This window comes from Onthophagus taurus, chromosome 6 (genome assembly GCF_036711975.1).
Source record: "Onthophagus taurus isolate NC chromosome 6, IU_Otau_3.0, whole genome shotgun sequence".
Lineage (NCBI taxonomy): Eukaryota > Metazoa > Arthropoda > Insecta > Coleoptera > Scarabaeidae > Onthophagus > Onthophagus taurus.
In genome coordinates this window covers 4,870,111-4,890,218 of record NC_091971.1, presented here as the reverse complement: position 1 = coordinate 4,890,218, position 20,108 = coordinate 4,870,111, and the positions used below count along the sequence as shown (strand labels likewise).

At 28.1% G+C, this 20,108-nt stretch overlaps 1 protein-coding gene across 1 annotated transcript in view; it reads right to left on the bottom strand.

Annotated features, from left to right (window-relative positions):
- LOC111421103 (homeobox protein aristaless-like) overlaps nucleotides 1-19,500 on the bottom strand; it is a 123,825-nt gene extending 104,325 nt beyond the window's left edge. Inside the window, exons 1-2 of the mRNA XM_023054237.2 lie at nucleotides 19,114-19,500; nucleotides 16,184-16,403 (exon numbers count right to left, since the gene is read on the bottom strand). Coding sequence (XP_022910005.1) covers nucleotides 16,184-16,373 — 190 coding nt within the window. The 5' untranslated portion in view covers nucleotides 16,374-16,403; nucleotides 19,114-19,500. The remainder of the gene's footprint in view (nucleotides 1-16,183; nucleotides 16,404-19,113) is intronic.
- Nucleotides 19,501-20,108: the final 608 nt, after the last annotated feature.

The following is a 20,108-nucleotide window of genomic DNA, read 5'->3' as shown; positions in this document are numbered from 1 at the left end:
TCTGTATCTATACCAGGTTAAACAAATTTATTTTTAATTAATCCATGAGATGGATTAATTTAAAAAGTCAGCGGCTATAAATTATATTAATGTTATGATTATGTTAATTTATTTTCATTAAGCTCTTTCCTCAAGCTTTGTAGACGTATCGATTCTTATTATACTATTTATTATTTTATTATATTTTGTTATTTTTGAAAACGTGTTGGTTCATTGGAAAGAGGACACTCTTATTAACACTTCGGAAAATTTTCATACTCATATTCCAAGAAACGAATTTTTAAAACTTAATCGGCGAAAATTGCAAAATTTGAAAAAATTGTTGATTATTTCAAAAATTGATTTCCCAAAAACTAAAAAAGATTTTTCAAAACGGCTTGTTGCATTAAAAAGAGGACACTTTAATTAATAATTGGTGGTATTTCCACAAGGATTCTCCAAGAAATGAATTTTATAGCGAATCTTGAAAATTATCGATGAAAATTGCAACATCGAAAATTTTACCAAAACTTCAAATATTGTTTTCTCAAAAACTAAAAGTTATTTTCCAAAACGGGTTGGTTCATTGGAAAGAGGACACTCTTATTAACACTTTGAGAAATTTTCATACTCATATTCCAAGAACTGGATTTTATACGAATTTTTAATACTTAATCGGCGAAAATTGCAAAATTCGAAAAAATTGTCGATTATTTAAAAATTTATTTCTCAAAAACTAAAAGCGATTTTTCAAAACGGCTTATTGCGTTAAAAAGAGGATACTTTTATTAATAATTGGTGATATTTCCATAAGAATCCTTCAAGAAATGGATTTTATAGCGAATTTTTAAAATTATCGATGAAAATTGCAAGATCGAAAATTTTTTCAAAACTTCAAATATTGTTTGCTCAAAAACTAAAAGTTATTTTTCAAAACGGATTAATTCGTTGGAAAGAGGACACTTTTATTAACACTTTGGGAAATTTTCATACTCATATTCCAAGAACTGGATTTTATACGAATTTTTAAAACTTAATCGGCGATAATTGCAAAATTCGAAAAAAGTGTCGATCATTTCACAAAAACTAATAGTGATTTTTCAAAACGGCATTTTGCATTAGAAAGAGGATACTTTAATTAATAATTGGTGATATTTCCACAAGGATCTTTCAAGAAATGAATTTTATAGCGAATTTTGAAAATTATCGATGAAAATTGCAACATCGAAAATTATATCAAAACTTCAAATATTGGTTTCTCAAAAACTAAAAGTTATTTTTCAAAACGGGTTAATTCGTTGGAAAGAGGACACTTTTATTAACACTTTGGGAAATTTTCATACTCATATTCCAAGAAATGGATTTTATACGAATTTTTAAAACTTAATCGGCGAAAATTGCAAAATTCGAAAAAATTGTCGATCGTTTCAAAAATGTATTTCTCAAGAACTAAAAGAGATTTTTTAAAATGGCTTTTTGCATTAAAAAGAGGACACTTTAATTAATAATTGGTGATATTTCCACAAGGATCCTTCAAGAAATGGATTTTATAGCGAATTTTTAAAATTATCGATGAAAATTGCAAGATCGAAAATTTTTTCAAAACTTCAAATATTGTTTTCTCAAAAACTAAAAGTTATTTTTCAAAACGGGTTAATTCGTTGGAAAGAGGACACTTTTATTAACACTTTGGGAAATTTTCATACTCATATTCCAAGAACTGGATTTTATACGAATTTTTAAAACTTAATCGGTGAAAATTGAAAAATTCAAAAAAAATTTCGATCATTTCAAAAATTTATTTCTCAAAAACTAAAAGCGATTTTTCAAAACGGCTTATTGCGTTAAAAAGAGGATACTTTTATTAATAATTGGTGATATTTCCATAAGAATCCTTCAAGAAATGGATTTTATAGCGAATTTTTAAAATTATCGATGAAAATTGCAAGATCGAAAATTTTTTCAAAACTTCAAATATTGTTTGCTCAAAAACTAAAAGTTATTTTTCAAAACGGGTTAATTCGTTGGAAAGAGGACACTTTTATTAACACTTTGAGAAATTTTCATACTCATATTCCAAGAACTGGATTTTATACGAATTTTTAAAACTTAATCGGCGATAATTGCAAAATTCGAAAAAAGTGTCGATCATTTCACAAAAACTAACGGTGATTTTTCAAAACGGCATTTTGCATTAGAAAGAGGATACTTTAATTAATAATTGGTGATATTTCCACAAGGATCTTTCAAGAAATGAATTTTATAGCGAATTTTGAAAATTATCGATGAAAATTGCAACATCGAAAATTATATCAAAACTTCAAATATTGGTTTCTCAAAAACTAAAAGTTATTTTTCAAAACGGGTTGGTTCATTGGAAAGAGGACACTTTTATTAACACTCTGGGAAATTTTCATATTCATATTCCAAGAAATGGATTTTATACGAATTTTTAAAACTTAATCGGCGAAAATTGTAAAATTCGAAAAAATTGTCGATCATTTCAAAAATGTATTTCTCAAAAACTAAAAGAGATTTTTTAAAATGGCTTTTTGCATTAAAAAGAGGACACTTTAATTAATAATTGGTGATATTTCCACAAGGATCCTCCAAGAAATGAATTTTATAGCGAATTTTGAAAATTATCGATGAAAATTGCAACATCGAAAATTTTATCTAAACTTCAAATATTGTTTTCTCAAAAACTAAAAGTTATTTCCCAAAACGGGTTAATTCGTTGGAAAGGGGACACTTTTATTAACACTTTGGGAAATTTTCATACTCATATTCCAAGAAATGGATTTTATACGAATTTTTAAAACTTAATCGGCGAAAATTGCAAAATTCGAAAAAATTGTCGATCATTTCAAAAATGTATTTCTCAAAAACTAAAAGAGATTTTTTAAAATGGCTTTTTGCATTAAAAAGAGGACACTTTAATTAATAATTGGTGATATTTCCACAAGGATCCTCCAAGAAATGAATTTTATAGCGAATTTTGAAAATTATCGATGAAAATTGCAACATCGAAAATTTTATCTAAACTTCAAATATTGTTTTCTCAAAAACTAAAAGTTATTTCCCAAAACGGGTTAATTCGTTGGAAAGGGGACACTTTTATTAACACTTTGGGAAATTTTCATACTCATATTCCAAGAAATGGATTTTATACGAATTTTTAAAACGTAATCGGCGAAAATTGAAAAATTCGAAAAAATTTTCGATCATTTCAAAAATTTATTTCTCAAGGACTTAAAGCGATTTTTCAAAACGGCTTATTGCATTAAGAAGAGGATACTTTAATTAATAATCGAAAGTGATAACAGCGACAGTTCTGTTAGTAATGAATGAATAAATAAAAAAATAAATAAAAGTCACAATATAAAATGATTTAAAAGGTAAAACAACGGAAAATAAAGATGTAAAGTGGACGACACTGAACGACACTACAGGTTAAAATGGAGTAATCACGTAAGAATAAAACAAGTTTCATTTCTTTTTTATTTTTTTATTTATTTTATTTAATTCTATATACTTTTAATTATAATTTCGCTTGTAGATTTAGCTGATGATGATAAGTATTTGTCGAAACCGGTCCTAAGTATATTTATTAAAAAACTGAGAAAGAGTTCTTTTAAATTTTTACCATATTTTAAATCATACACCTCAGTGATTATGGATTTATTAGAAGAGAAGATATATAAGATATCGTATTGGGATTGTTTAATGAGGTTGCTTAAGACAAACCTGATATAAATAATGTTGTATTCAATGAAAAAAGTCCTATTGGGGTTAACTTGATTATTATCTACAGTGTCCAACACCTAAAAGAGATACTAATTCCTGAGGGGAGGAGTACTAAGTAATATGTATTTAATGTCTATGGTAGTGATATTTTGGTAACTATCCGGCTGGATTTTAAAAAATGGTCGGATAGGCCGGATATCGGATAGTTGCCGGATATCCGTTCCACCACTACGCCACGGTATCAAGTATGTAGCGACATGGTTTCATGACATGACTCGGCTTAATCAGGTGTTATAGTACATTCTTCAACATAAGTAAAATCGAGGTCACTCGCGGCCGAGGTTGTACAATATGGGCAGCAATTCAATGTTCAAGTGTAGCACCTCGGCTTAATCAAGTATTACCTTACATTATCTTCAACCTAAGTTATGATGATTTCCAAAAAATCATAAGGAAGAATGAAAAAATATAAAAAAAATAAAAAAGAAACTGTCAAATTATTTGATAGACAACTTTATAATTATAACATTTAATAACAAAACGTCACATAATCGAAGAAAAAAAAAATGACTAAATTTCAAGTTCTCTACAAAACCGTTTAATAGAATTTTTTTTGAATCAAATGACGAAAACGAAACGTGAAAATAACGAGAACGATCCCTGGAGATCGACGAAGAAAGAAACGCGAAAAAGAAAATCCAAATTATACGCATCGCGCGACCGTAAGATTAATTTCGACATTTTCGCAAAAAAATACCACAAGAGGAACGTTTTGTACAAATTGGAGCCGATTAAAGATGAAGACGCGATAATGAACGATCCGGAAATGATGAGGCGACGCGAAGAATTTCGGAGAAAACGGAAATTGTTTTATAGCGATTATAGCAAAGTGAAATTGGCGCGAAAATTAATTGCGGAAGAGGAAAAATTGTTGGAGTTAAATAAGGAAAACGACCGGAATCAAAAAATTCAAAACGGAGTTTTAACGAGTAATAATAATAATTCGGCGATATCAAGTTCATGATAATTAATAAAATCAAGAAATTTTAAGTTTTTATGTAGATACTTATAATGTGAGTTCTTTTAATGAGTGATTTAGTGAATAAAAATAATTCGGTTAATTTTTTCTTTAATGTAGAACAAATTGTGAATAAATATACAGTGTTCACCAAAAAGTCTGCATCTGCGTTTCTGAAATTTTGATTGTTTATGATGTTCATACCGATCTTTCAAGCTAAGCGAGCTCAGCTTAATTACTCAAACGATTTACAACATTATCTGGTAAAATCGAGGCCGAGGCGCTATAATATCACCTAAAAAGTCCGAACTACGATAAATCCTAAGATTTTCCTAACATTTACCAACTCTGAATGGTAGAAGTCCGAAATGTTCTGTAATCATTGTTCATTTCGAACTTTTACCACCATCTACTCGGTAAATCTTAGGTTTTACCGCAGAGATACGGTAAATGTCGAAAAATAGACACGTATAGACATGTACTCGTATTTGTAAAATGAAAAAGTGCAACGTCAGCAAATGCCTGACATTGATAGAGCTAAAATTGATACAAAAAGCATTATTGCAGTTGTGGTAGATGTAAAAAACAACGAGCTTTATCAACTGGGTACGAAAGTTGGAGTACTAAAGCTGCTTTATACTAAAAATCAGTTTACCTCATGCTCTGAAGAGTTTATGAAGATAGAAGACGTTATTAAAGATAAAGAAGTGTGTCTTCGAGAAGCTATCGGAAAATTGTTTATGGACAAGGATTTAAAAAATGTAACTGCCTCAAAACAACTCTATAAAGAGGATACTTTAATTAATAATTGGCGATATTTCCACAAGGATTCTTCAAGAAATTAATTTTATACCGAATTTTGAAAGTTATCGATGAAAATTGCAACATCGAAAATTTTATCAAAACTTCAAATATTGTTTTCTCAAAAACTAAAAGTTATTTTTCAAAATGGGTTGGTTCATTGGAAAGAGGACACTTTTATTAACACTTTGGGAAATTTTCATACTCATATTCCAAGAACTGGATTTTATACGAATTTTTAAAACTTAATCGGCAAAAATTGCAAAATTCGAAAAAATGTCGATCATTTCAAAAATTTATTTTCCAAGAACTGAAAGTGATTTTTCAAGACGGCTTTATGCATTAAAAAGAGGATACTATAAACAATAATTGGTAATATATCCACAAGGATTCTTCAAGAAATTAATTTTATAGCGAATTTTGAAAGTTATGGATGAAAATTGTAACATCGAAAATTTGATCAAAACTTCAATATTGTTTTCTCAAAAACTAAAAGTTATATTTCAAAACGGATAGGTTCATTAGAAAGAGGACACTTTTATTAACACATTCGGAAATTTTTATACTCATATTCCAAGAAGTGGATTTTATACGAATTTTTAAAACTTAATCGGCAAAAATTGCAAAATTCGAAAAAATGTCGATCATTTCAAAAATTTATTTCTCAAGAACTGAAAGTGATTTTACAAAACGGCTTTTTGCATTAAAAAGAGGATACTATAAATAATAATTGGTGATATTTGCACAAGGATCCTTCAAGAAATTAATTTTATAGCGAATTTTGAAAGTTATCGACGAAAATTGCAACATCGAATATTTTATCAAAACTTCAAATATTGTTTTCTCAAAAACTAAAAGTTATATTTCAAAACGGGTTGGTTCATTGGAAAGAGGACACTTTTATTAACACTTTGGGAAATTTTCATATTCATATTCCAAGAACTGGATTTTATACGAATTTTTAAAACTTAATCGGCGAAAATTGCAAAATTCGAAAAAAATGTCGATCATTTCAAAAATTTATTTCTCAAGAACTGAAAGTGATTTTTCAAGACGGCTTTTTGCATTAAAAAGAGGATACTATAAATAATAATTGGTGATATATTCACAAGGATTCTTCAAGAAATTAATTTTATAGCGAATTTTGAAAGTTATCGATGAAAATTGCAACATCGAAAATTTGATCAAAACTTCAAATATTGTTTTCTCAAAAACTAAGTTATTTTTCAAAATTGGTTAGTTCATTGGAAAAAGGACACTCTTATTCACACTTTCGGAAATTTTCATACTCATATTCCAAGAACTAGATTTGATACGAATTTTTAAAAGTTAATCGGCGAAAATTGCAAAATTCGAAAAAAATGTCGATCATTTCAAAAATTTATTTCTCAAGAACTGAAAGTGATTTTTCAAAACGGCTTTTTGCATTAAAAAGAGGATACTTTAATTAATAATTGGTGATATTTCCACAAGGATCCTGCAAGAAATGAATTTTATAGCGAATTTTGAAAGTTATCGATGAAAATTGCAACATCGAAAATTTTATCAAAACTGCAAATATTGTTTTCTCAAAAACTAAAAGTTATTTTTCAAAATTGGTTGGTTCATTGGAAAAAGGACACTCTTATTAACACTTTGGGAAATTTTCATACTCATATTCCAAGAACTGGATTTTATACGAATTTTTAAAACTTAATCGGCAAAAATTGCAAAATTCGAAAAATTGTGTTTGAAAAAAATTTGTCTTGAAAGAAGTGCGGCTAAACCCGAATGTTTCTAGTTCTCAGTCTAGTGTTAGTTCTAGTGGCAGTAGAATTCTAGTAGTAATATGATGACAAGATTGATATAAATTAATCATAAACTTAAATCATATAGTACTTTCTACTTTAATTAAAGCCGAGGTGCAACAATATGATGAAGGATTTGAATAATAAAATCGGGATGAATATCCCATATATATTTTTTTATACTTTTTGGTGGACACTGTATATATGAATTGGTATTTTTCGATAAGTTAGATTTCGTGTTGTTTACGGCTTTTTTTAAATTGCATTTCGACCGTGTAGCGTGCCGAATCTACCAATAAAACGTTAAATAGCGAAGAATCCCTTTTATATCAATAGGGAACACATGTTGTGGGGTCGCACGCCTTGTTGGTTTTTTAATTTATTTTCGGCGCCCAACCTTTAAATAGGGGTTGATTTCTTTCTTGTATTTTTTTTTATCACCACCAATAGAAAAAAAAAACAACGAAAACGAGTTGATTTAAAAACCCGAATATAAAAAAAATCGTGTAATTCACCGAGTTATATATTTTATCACAACTACATACTTGGGGTAAGCCCTGAACTATTGCAATTCATCAACTTTCACACTGGATGACTAATTGGAATGCCGAGATTAGGCAAAAACGCGTGCTATTTTCAACGCCGTAGTTCCCTGCGTCCATAAATGACGTTAGTAGTCGGTAATATTTTAAATACGTACAGATATTATTTTTAAACCCATTCTATTCCGGATCATCCCGCGAGTTTTAACATAAAAATTCCATCTTTACGTACCATGTAATTTCAACGTCAAAGTTAAACGTTCTATACGCACCACATATTTTTCATTTTTCACTTTTATACAAGATAATAAATCTTTTTTTTTATTATTTATTTTCATTTCGTTACAATCGAAACTACTAAATAGAGAGTTTATATAAAAATATTAATTTGTAGACGATCAATATAAAGATGGAGTCAGTAAAGTTCTTGTGGATGAATTAAAAATGGTAATGAGGGAAAGATTGACACTGGATAGGGCATCAATTACAACGTTTAACTGCCGCCCAGCGGCGAGTGCCTCTTCTGGTTGAGTGAAATACTAGCACTAAAGCAGCACGCGGTCGAATATTGAAATTGAAATGTTTCGCCCATTTCCCTCTTTGGCCCCGGTCTCGAACCGGATTATAAGTTAACATTCTAAATGGTTATCGTTCGGCGATAATGTTATTTCGTTTTAATGACGGTCGTGTGCTCTCACGACAATTTACATTGCTAAAGAAAACCCAAAGAGTTGAATCTCAAACATCTCTTCTTCTCTCTTTTTACATTCTATAAAACAAGAAAGAACATGTATGAATGGGGTTTGAGTAAACAAGAAAGGATAATAATATAAAAAGAGAAACGTTAGATGTCGTTGTAGTTATGCATAAGATGTTGCAAAATTTTATTACAGTTAAAACGGAAAGGCGAAGAGAATATTCGTCCAAAAATATTCTCTTAATAGTTATGATAGAGATTACTACAAATAGACGAAGAAAAACGAGTAATGGTTCTGCCTGGTAGATCTGAAACCGAGCATCAATTCTGTAATTCTCATCGTTTACAGGTAGAACCCGACGAGATATAAACGATTTACACACAGGACCGTATTCAGTACTAAATAAAGACTCGTTTTATGACTTTGGTGGGAAATATCGTAAATCATAATCAATTTAATTAAAAAAAAGTCAACGAAATTTTCGATTTCATCAGGAAAAATAAGATTTTTGTAATAATTAGAAAATTTTAACCTAATTTGATGTATCACACGTTATATCTATTACAAAATTCATTTTTAAAAGAATAAATGACACAAGTAATTAGTGTTTTGTTTTCGGCCATCTTAATTTTTTAAAAATAAGTATTCCTTGGGTGTTATAATTTATAGATGTGTCAAATTTGATTTGTTTTTTAATTATTTATCACAAATTATTTATTTTCGGCCTTCTTGAATTTTATAAATATTCAATTTCATCGAAAAGACTAAGATTTTTGTGAAAATCAGAAAATTTTAACCTAATTTGATGTATCACACTCTATATTTATCACAAAATTCATTTTTAAAAGAAAAAATGACATAAATAATCAGTGTTTTGTTTTCGGCCATCTTGATTTAATAAAAATAATTATATCTTGGGTGTTATAACTTATACATGTGTCAAGTTTGATTTGTTTTTTAATTATTTATCACAAATTATTTATTTTCGGCCTTCTTGAATTTTATAAATATTCAATTTCATCGAAAAAAAACTAACATTTTTGTGAAAATCAGAAAATTTTAACCTAATTTGATGTATCACACGTTATATCTATTACAAAATTCATTTTTAAAAGAATAAATGATATAAGTAATTAGTGTTTTGTTTTCGGTCATCTTAATTTTTAAAAAATAAGTATACCTTGGGTGTTATAACTTATAGATGTGTCAAATTTGATTTGTTTTTTAATTATTTATCACAAATTATTTATTTTCGGCCATCTTGAATTTTATAAATATTCAATTTCATAAAAAAAACTAAGATTTTTGTGAAAATCAGAAAATTTTAACCTAATTTGATATATCACACTCTATATTTATTACAAAAATCATTTTTAAAAGAATAAATGACATAAATAATTAGTGTTTTGTTTTCGGCCATCTTGATTTAAAAAAAATTATGTCTTGGGTGTTATATAAGTTATAGATGTGTCAAGTTTGATTTGTTTTTTAATTATTTATCACAAATTATTTATTTTCGGCCATCTTGAATTTTATAAATATTCAATTTCATAAAAAAAACTAAGATTTTTGTGAAAATCAGAAAATTTTAACCTAATTTGATGTATCACACTCTATATCCGCCATAAAATTTATTTTTAAAAGAATAAATGACATAAATAATTAGTGTTTTGTTTTCGGCCATCTTGATTTAAAAAAAATTATGTCTTGGGTGTTATATAAGTTATAGATGTGTCAAATTTGATTTGTTTTTTAATTATTTATCACAAATTATTTATTTTCGGCCATCTTGAATTTTATAAATATTCAATTTCATCGAAAAGACTAAGATTTTTGTGAAAATCAGAAAATTTTAACCTAATTTGATATATCACACTCTATATTTATTACAAAAATCATTTTTAAAAGAATAAATGATATAAATAATTAGTGTTTTGTTTTCGGCCATCTTGATTTAATAAAAATAATTATATCTTGGGTGTTATAAGTTATAGATGTGTCAAGTTTGATTTGTTTTTTAATTATTTATCACAAATTATTTATTTTCGGCCATCTTGAATTTTATAAATATTCAATTTCATAAAAAGAAACTAAGATATTTGTGAAAATCAGAAAATTTTAACCTAATTTGATGTATCATACTCTATATCCGCCATAAAATTTATTTTTAAAAGAATAAATGACATAAATAATTAGTGTTTTGTTTCCAGCCATCTTGATTTTATAAAAATAATTTTAATTTCAGTACCATTATACTTAGATATATCGAGTTTGGACTCATTTTAAGTGTTTTTTAATTATCTATCGTAATATTTACAAATTATTTGTTTTGCAGCCATTTTGAATTTTATAAACATTCAATTTCACCAAAAAAGTAATAATTTCGTATTAATCAGAAAATTTTAACCTAATTTGATGTATCACACTCTATATCCGCCATAAAATTTATTTTTAAAAGAATAAATGACATAAATAATTAGTGTTTTGTTTTCAGCCATCTTGATTTTATAAAAATAATTTTAATTTCAGTACCATTATACTTAGATATATCGAGTTTGGACTCATTTTAAGTGATTTTTAATTATCTATCGTAACATTTACGAATTATTTGTTTTGCAGCCATTTTGAATTTTATAAACATTCAATTTCATCGAAAAAAGTAATAATTTCGTATTAATCAGAAAATTTTAACCTAATTTGATGTATCACACTCTATATCCGCCATAAAATTTATTTTTAAAAGAATAAATGACATAAATAATTAGTGTTTTGTTTTCGGCCATCTTGATTTTATAAAAATAATTTTAATTTCGGTACTATTACACTTAGATATATCGAGTTTGGACTCATTTTAAGTGTTTTTTAATTATCTATCGTAACATTTACGAATTATTTGTTTTGCGGCCATTTTGAATTTTATAAACATTCAATTTCAACAAAAAAGTAATAATTTCGTATTAATCAGAAAATTTTAACCTAATTTGATGTATCACAACCCATATCTATCATAAAAATTACATTTAAAAACATAGATTTTACTATTAATGAGTGTTTTGTTTTCGGCCATCTTGATTTTGTAAAAATAAATATATCTTGAGAATTATAACACTTAGATATGTCGAGTTTGGACTCATTTTACTCGTTTTTTAATTATCTATCGGAATATTTGGGAATCATTTTATTTCGGCCATCTTGGATTTTGTCAAAAATCAAAAATCAAGATATCTCGGAAAGTTTAATACGTAAATGTATCGTGTTTGGATTCATTTTAAAGGATTTTTCATGGATATTTATTAAAATTGAAATATAATATGATATATTTGTTGTGACAATTAAACGTACAAATTGAACAAAATTAGACACATTTATCAAAATCTATTTTTAATTTGATAGCTACATAAATATGTTGAAACACTCAATAAATCTTAATTAAAAAAAAATTTAAGCTTATCATTCCAATAAGACATATCCAGTTAGAAAACAAATCCAATAGGAACGCACTCAACGGATTTATTGGTAACACGCTCTCGAAGACATTAAGCTTATCAATATACGAGCCTGATTTGTGTTGTAGTACCCATGTTACTTACGTATTAAATAAGGAACGAGAGAGCTCATTTAAACTAGCACTATCACTATAAACGCGTTTGCTTTAGCTACCTGCTGCATTCCGTAACTCTAACAAACTCTCCGAATGCATAAGTAATACGTTACTCTTAAAGTATCATACTTGAGTGTGTCTATGTTGGTATATAAGCTATATCGCCCTCTGTTCGAATTAATAAATGAAACACTGGTCATGGTATACGGGTAATTTGTAACGACCGCTACAGTTGTTATACGACTTTATTTTATGCTATCGGTTTTTTATGTAGAATATATCCCGTTTTCGCAGTCTTCAATTTATGTTATCCCTATATCGATAATAACTGTGATGAAAAAATATATGTAGGTACTATAATTTTGCATAAACACATCACACTTGATAATAACGTTAATGATTACTTAAAAGATTTCTCAATGTCAAAGTATTTAAAAACTACTAAACGGATGATGATGCATTCAAAAAGCATTTATTCAAAATACTATGGTACTACTATAATCGTAAATACAAACCGAGAGTTGACTGAAATTATCTTGCGTTATCCGGAATAAATTATTCACTAATCTACATACTAATGATACATACTTGTTCTTTTAAAATTTTTTGTTTTGTTAAAAAGTTCTTGGAATATATCATAACTAAGAGACCACGCGATTAAATTAAAACGGAGTTTATATAGTCGAGTGCTGGTGGACGATTGTTTCGACCAATCAGTCCATATAATTATCGTCATAATGATCTTTGCGGAGCTGCGCCCTACCCCATAATAACCATATTTATGCGCAGTAAATCACAATTAAGGAATATAATTGAAAATTCATTCGAGAAGAAATTAAAAAAACCTTAAAAAGTAAACAAAAAAAACTTAAAAGTGATTTAAAAGACACGATGAAAAAAAAAAGAGAAAACCGAAAAATCCGTCTGAATGCTGATAGTCGCCTCTTTAGTTGTAAATTTTGCTTTTAGACGTTAACGATTATCGCCTTTTGTTCCCTCTTTGACCCCACTCTAATGCATATTAAGGTGTATAAGAAGAGACGTTGAAACAAGAAAGAAACGCGCGTGGAAGATTTCGTTGAGAGCGAGATGGATAAATGTAAATGTTGGTGTTTTGGTTCGAGATTCGAAGAGCACATTATAAGAGCGAATTGCTGGCTATAAATTCTAATCAAGAACTTCGTCGATGTCTTGACCATAACAGGCTTTAGCCTTAAGGGAGGAACGAATTGCCGATTAATAATAGTTGGATTGAAGATGTTTGAAATATATAATTATAAATAAAATTAGTGAGAAAGTATTTCTTCAAAAATGTTTTTCTTCCAAATTAATACATTCAACATATAACTTTTTATAGATCATTTTAAAACAGACTTTTTAAGGTTTAATTTAAAGTATAGCTCATTTTGTAATTCCCACAATTAAAGCAGATATGATTTTTTGAATTTAATTCCTTAACAAAAATTAATTTTACAATAATTTGTTTAGAACTATTTTTCTCCTAAATTTGCACATTAAACATATAACGTTTTATACATCACCTTAATAAGCACTCTTTAAGGTTTAATTTAAAGTATTATTCATTTTATAACTCCAAAAATTAAAGCAGATATGATTTTTTTGAATTTAATTCCTTAACCCAAAGTTATTTTTATAACAATTTGTTCAGAAATGTTTTTCTTCTAAATTTAGACATTAAACATATAACTTTTTATACATCATCTTAATAAGCACTCTTTACGGTTTAATTTAAAGTATAACTCATTTCATAATTCCAAAAATTAAAGCAGATATGAATTTTTGAATTTAATTTAATTCCTTAACCCAACCTTCTTTTTACAACAATTTCTTCAGAAATGTTTTTCTCCTAAATTTATACATTTAACATATAACTTTTTATACATCATCTTAAAACAGACTTTTTAAGGTTTAATTTAAAGTATAGCTCATTTTGTAATTCCAAAAATTAAAGCAGATATGATTTTTTGAATTTAATTCCTTAACCCAAAGTTATTTTTACAACAATTTCTTCAGAAATGTTTTTCTCCTAAATTTGCACATTAAACATATAACGTTTTATACATCACCTTAAGAAGCACTGTTTAAGGTTTAATTTAAAGTATAACTCACTTTATAATTCCAAAAATTAGAGCAGATATGATTTTTTGAATTTAATATAATTCCTTAGCCCAAACTAATTTTAACAATAATTTCTTCAAAAACGATTTTCTCCTAAATTTATACATTTAACATATAATATTTTATACATCACCTTAATGAGCACTCTTTACGGTTTAATTTAAAGTATAACTCATGTTATAATTCCAAAAATTAGAGCAGATATGATTTTTTGAATTTAATATAATTCCTTAGCCCAAACTTATTTTAACAATAATTTCTTCAAAAACGTTTTTCTCCTAAATTTATACATTTAACATATAACATTTTATACATCACCTTAATAAGCAGTCTTTACGGTTTAATTTAAAGTATAACTCATTTCATAATTCCGAAAATTAAAGCAGATATGAATTTTTGAATTTAATTTGATTTCTTAACCCAACCTTATTTTTACAACAATTTCTTCAGAAATGTTTTTTTCATAAATTTATACATTAAACATATAACGCTTTTTACATCACCTTAATAAGGACTCTTTACGGTTTAATTTAAAGTATAACTCGTTTCATAGTTTCGAAAATTAAAGCAGATATAACTTTTTGAATTTAATATAATTCCTTAACCCAACCTTATTTTTACAACAATTTCTTCAGAAATGTTTTTCTCCTAAATTTATACATTTAACATATAACTTTTTATACGTCATCTTAAAACAGACTGATTAAGGTTTAATTTAAAGTATAGCTCATTTTATAATTCCCTCAATTAAAGCAGATATGATTTTTTGAATTTAATTCTTTAACCCAAAGTTATTTTTACAACAATTTCTTCAGAAATGTTTTTCTCCTAAATTTGCACATTAAACATATAACGTTTTATACATCACCTTAAGAAGCACTGTTTAAGGTTTAATTTAAAGTATAACTCACTTTATAATTCCAAAAATTAGACCAGTTATGATTTTTTGAATTTAATATAATTCCTTAGCCCAAACTAATTTTAACAATAATTTCTTCAAAAACGTTTTTCTCCTAAATTTATACATTTAACATATAATATTTTATACATCACCTTAATGAGCACTCTTTACGGTTTAATTTAAAGTATAACTCATGTTATAATTCCAAAAATTAGAGCAGATATGATTTTTTGAATTTAATATAATTCCTTAGCCCAAACTTATTTTAACAATAATTTCTTCAAAAACGTTTTTCTCCTAAATTTATACATTTAACATATAACATTTTATACATCACCTTAATAAGCAGTCTTTACGGTTTAATTTAAAGTATAACTCATTTCATAATTCCGAAAATTAAAGCAGATATGAATTTTTGAATTTAATTTGATTTCTTAACCCAACCTTATTTTTACAACAATTTCTTCAGAAATGTTTTTTTCATAAATTTATACATTAAACATATAACGCTTTTTACATCACCTTAATAAGGACTCTTTACGGTTTAATTTAAAGTATAACTCGTTTCATAATTTCGAAAATTATAGCAGATATAACTTTTTGAATTTAATATAATTCCTTAACCCAACCTTATTTTTACAACAATTTCTTCAGAAATGTTTTTCTCCTAAATTTATACATTTAACATATAACTTTTTATACGTCATCTTAAAACAGACTGTTTAAGGTTTAATTTAAAGTGTAGCTCATTTTATAATTCCCTCAATTAAAGCAGATATGATTTTTTGAATTTAATTCCTTAACCCAAAATTTTTTCTACAACAATTTTTTCAGAAATGTTTTTCTCCTAAATTTATATATTAAACATATAACGTTTTATACAAGACCTTCATAAGGATTCTTTAAGGTCTAATTTAAAGTATGGATATGATTTCCGCTACAAAGATATTTTCTCAATACAAAAACTTACCTTGTGCAGTATTTATTGAACTATTTTGGTTAACTTCTTCCTCTGATTTCTCTCCACCTTCACCAATATCGACTAGGCTTCTTATAGAAAAAACACTTTTCGCTACCCTAACTTTACAACTATCCGGAGCTTGCTGATCTCGTTGCCTATTAGTACTCAAATCCATTTCTAAGCATTCTCCTCCTTCCATCTCTTAGTATCCAAAATGAATCCACGACCCCTATAACAACATATTCTTGGTTTAACCACATGCGTTGAAAACAAATGTAAGAATAAAAACGAAAGGAAACGAAAAATATTAATAACTATTTATCTATATGTTATCTAAGTACTTAAATATATGTTGTTGGTTATTTTAAGGTTATTTAAAAATCGGTTGTAATTATAGTAAAATTCGTGCCAATTACTAAAGGTAACAAAAGTAGCGATAAAGTAAATTGAGGGAGGGTAATTATGCGACGATAACGCGCGCTGAGTGGAATATATTAAAAATTATGCAGGATATTGGCCTCTATACATGTTATACTATAATGATCGCAATTTTAATTTTTACTGATACACGTTGTCTTCACGTGTTACAATATTATTTTTCACTTTGTTTACAGCAATCAAACATAGAGTTATTGAAATTATTATTAAAAGAATTTATTTTAAACTATTTTATTTTTTTTTTAATAATTTTAAATATTCAAAAAGATAAATTTATAGAAATCAATTAAAACCGCTAATTGTTAAAAAATTAAAAAACGTACTTGTCACCGTAATGAATATCATTAATTAATTTAAATTATACGACGGATAGTGCGTTGTTTATCTACTAAAAAGCGGTCGTTTTGCATTTACACACCGACAGTAATTTAAAAGCGAATGTAAATAAGGCAACAATAAACTCCTAAATGGGGCGAGGCAACTGAATTTATTTTGCATCATTATTATCCGTCGTTTTTTTTTTTATTATTTATGTCTGTCGACGGAAATCGTAAAACCATCGTTTACATAAAAATTAGTATTGATTTCTTGGTGTGTTATAAAGAATTTATTTAGTATAATTTGGGTTATGTTATAACAGAAATGTTTTATACAAATATAAAACATGTATGGATTAATAAAACAAATACTTCTAATTAAACGATTTTAAAAGTCTTTTAAATAATTAAAATCTAAAAGTTTTTAGTGCTTTTATGACTAGAAATAAAGATTGTGCGGTGTTTTACTTAAACAAATTTGCATAATGTTAATTAGTTTGGAAATGAATTAAAATTGATTGACGTTTTTTCATACACAACGTTATTTTAGGTGGGACTAATTAAATAATGAAAATTCATTACTTTTTGCATTCAAAAAAATTTTGTTATTTTGAAATGATTCTTTCTAATCTAGGTTGCTGTAATAACACTTTTATAAGTCAACTTAGAGCTACCACAAGATACCATAAGGTTTAGATTTAGAGATTGATTTATCAGAAACGTTTTTAGATCTGCACTCAGATACTCAAGCCATTAGTTTATGTACATAATTTGTTAAATAAGCATTACTTGAGTTTGTAACCATGTTTTGGCAGCAAGCAACCTCGGCTTAGATCTACAATTTCTGGCGTCACAATGTAATTACCAGGTTCAGATTGATATGATCTTCAGAAGATCTACAATTTTGTGCCATAAAGCTTGCGATCGAGGCGCCACAATATGAGAGCCAGGCTCAGTCATTAATATTATATCAACCTGAAATTGGTCATTATATAGTAACACCTCGGCCGCCATAATCTTGGCTTTATAAACTGGAGCTATACAGGGCGTCCAAATTTCGATGGATTTGCAGGGTATCTCAGTTATTATGAAAGATAGAAAGCTGCGATTTTCGCGAACCTGAGCTACTTTTTTGTGAAACTTACAATGGCACAAACCAAATTTTCATAGCCCTTTTCGTTTTTGATATACAGGGAGTGTATCAAAATTTACGATTTTCAGACACCTCCTGTATCTCGGCTATCCGGAATCTTAGTAAAAAAGTAAAAACGAGTTCTAATAGATTTTTTCACGTAGAATCCAATGGTGTACGTAGAATTTTTCTAGTCATCACGGTTTTTGAGTTATAAAGAGTTAAGTATTTTAGAAGTTGGGTATTCACTAAGTTTGAGTTGTGTTTATAACTCAAAAACCGTGATGAGTAGAAAAATTCTACGTGCACCATTGGATTCCACGCGAAAAAATCTATTAGAACCCGTTTTTACTTTTTTACTAAGTTTCCGGATAGCCGAGATACAGAAAATCGTAAATTTCAAACACTCCCTGTATATCAAAAACGAAGAGGGCTATGAAAATTTGGTTTGCGCCATTCTAAGTTTCACAAAAAAGTAGCTTAGGTTCGCGAAAGCCGCAACTTTCTATCTTTCATAATAACTGAGATATCCTGCAAACTCATCGAAATTTGGACACCCTGTACATGTTTTGACTAACTAAGCTGAGGTTGCTTGAGGTTGAGGCTCAGTGATTAAGGTCATATCAACCAAAACTGGTCATCATAATGTACATCATAATGACTTAATTAAGCAGAAGTCTGTTGTTACTGAGGTTCAATGATTAATATTTAATCAACCTCAAATATTCTCAAATTCGGTATTGGTGTACTGAAAATCTTGAGTGATTTACAAACGCAAAGAGACAGTGTTTGCAGAAAATAAACGCGGGTACCCAATACTTTGTTGATCCTTTTTTTTAGATCAATTTTTTGAGATTCTACATAATTTACCAAGTCTGGCTCATTTAGACTTCAAATAAAATGGAATGTACAAACAAAAAGGCTATATTCTTCTGATCTCTTTGTGACATATTTTTATGGGACAAGTACTTAGGAGGTCTGCAAGCGAAACTGTATTTACAAAGATTATTTCTATTTAGAATTGAATTTGATGAGGTAATTCTAAAACTTACCTTGATCCAAAGAGTTCCAAACTTTTGTCCACAAAAACAATTAAACATTCACAAACAAAATTTAAACACTAAAAATGATTATCACTATTAACAAATGTAGTCAACAAAACAACCTTATTAATGAAAAAAATCAAGCACTATGTCAACTAACGAAAACAATTTTGTAATAAAATCGGCACTCAAAATCAACACAAAAACCGAAAAAAAAAACAATGATTAAAAAATTTTTTTTTATTGATGGTTTTTTTGATACAAGAAAACCGTCGCCGTGATGTAGTAAGTATTCCGTTCGGTTTTATCGTTCAAAAGAACGAGCCCCCGGATTTGTAAAAGGAGAGCGTGTCCGTTCGGCGCCTACGACGCAGAAGTGTGCAGGTGTGTATTGGCGTGAACCAACTAGCACTGGGTTACCTGTCTGGAAAGGTAGCGGTGGGCAGAGGCTTGTTTTGAGCACGCCCGATAGGCGTAGACGGCGCCCCGTGCTCATTAATCAACGTGCTCGTTAAGGGCCCCCTGGTTAAAGGACGCCGGGGCGTGGTTCGAACGTGCGCTAAACGACGTCCACTTAAGGCGCGCCGCCCGCAAAATGATATACGCCACCAGTATTAATTGTTTCTGAGATATGCCCATTTTACATTTTTTTTTCTTTTTTGTTTACGATTTTGTCTTGGTGGTTAGTGTGTAAGTAATGGCGTGGTATTTTGTTGATTTCTTTTTTGTGACATAAAGAAAATAATCTACGGTTGAGTCCATATCACTAAACTGATTTTATTATACATTAATTTCTAAACAAACATTTTGGCCAATAACAATTTCAAAAATGCAAAGCTGTAAATTATGCCTGACAAACATATTGATGAGCATATGATGTAGTTGCGTTCTTTTTGATATTGTCTTCTGCACTGTTTTATGACCATATTCCCAACAATTATCATTTTCAATTTTGCAGAATTAAGCTAACATCATCCTAATCCCTTTCTGACAGAGCTATTAGT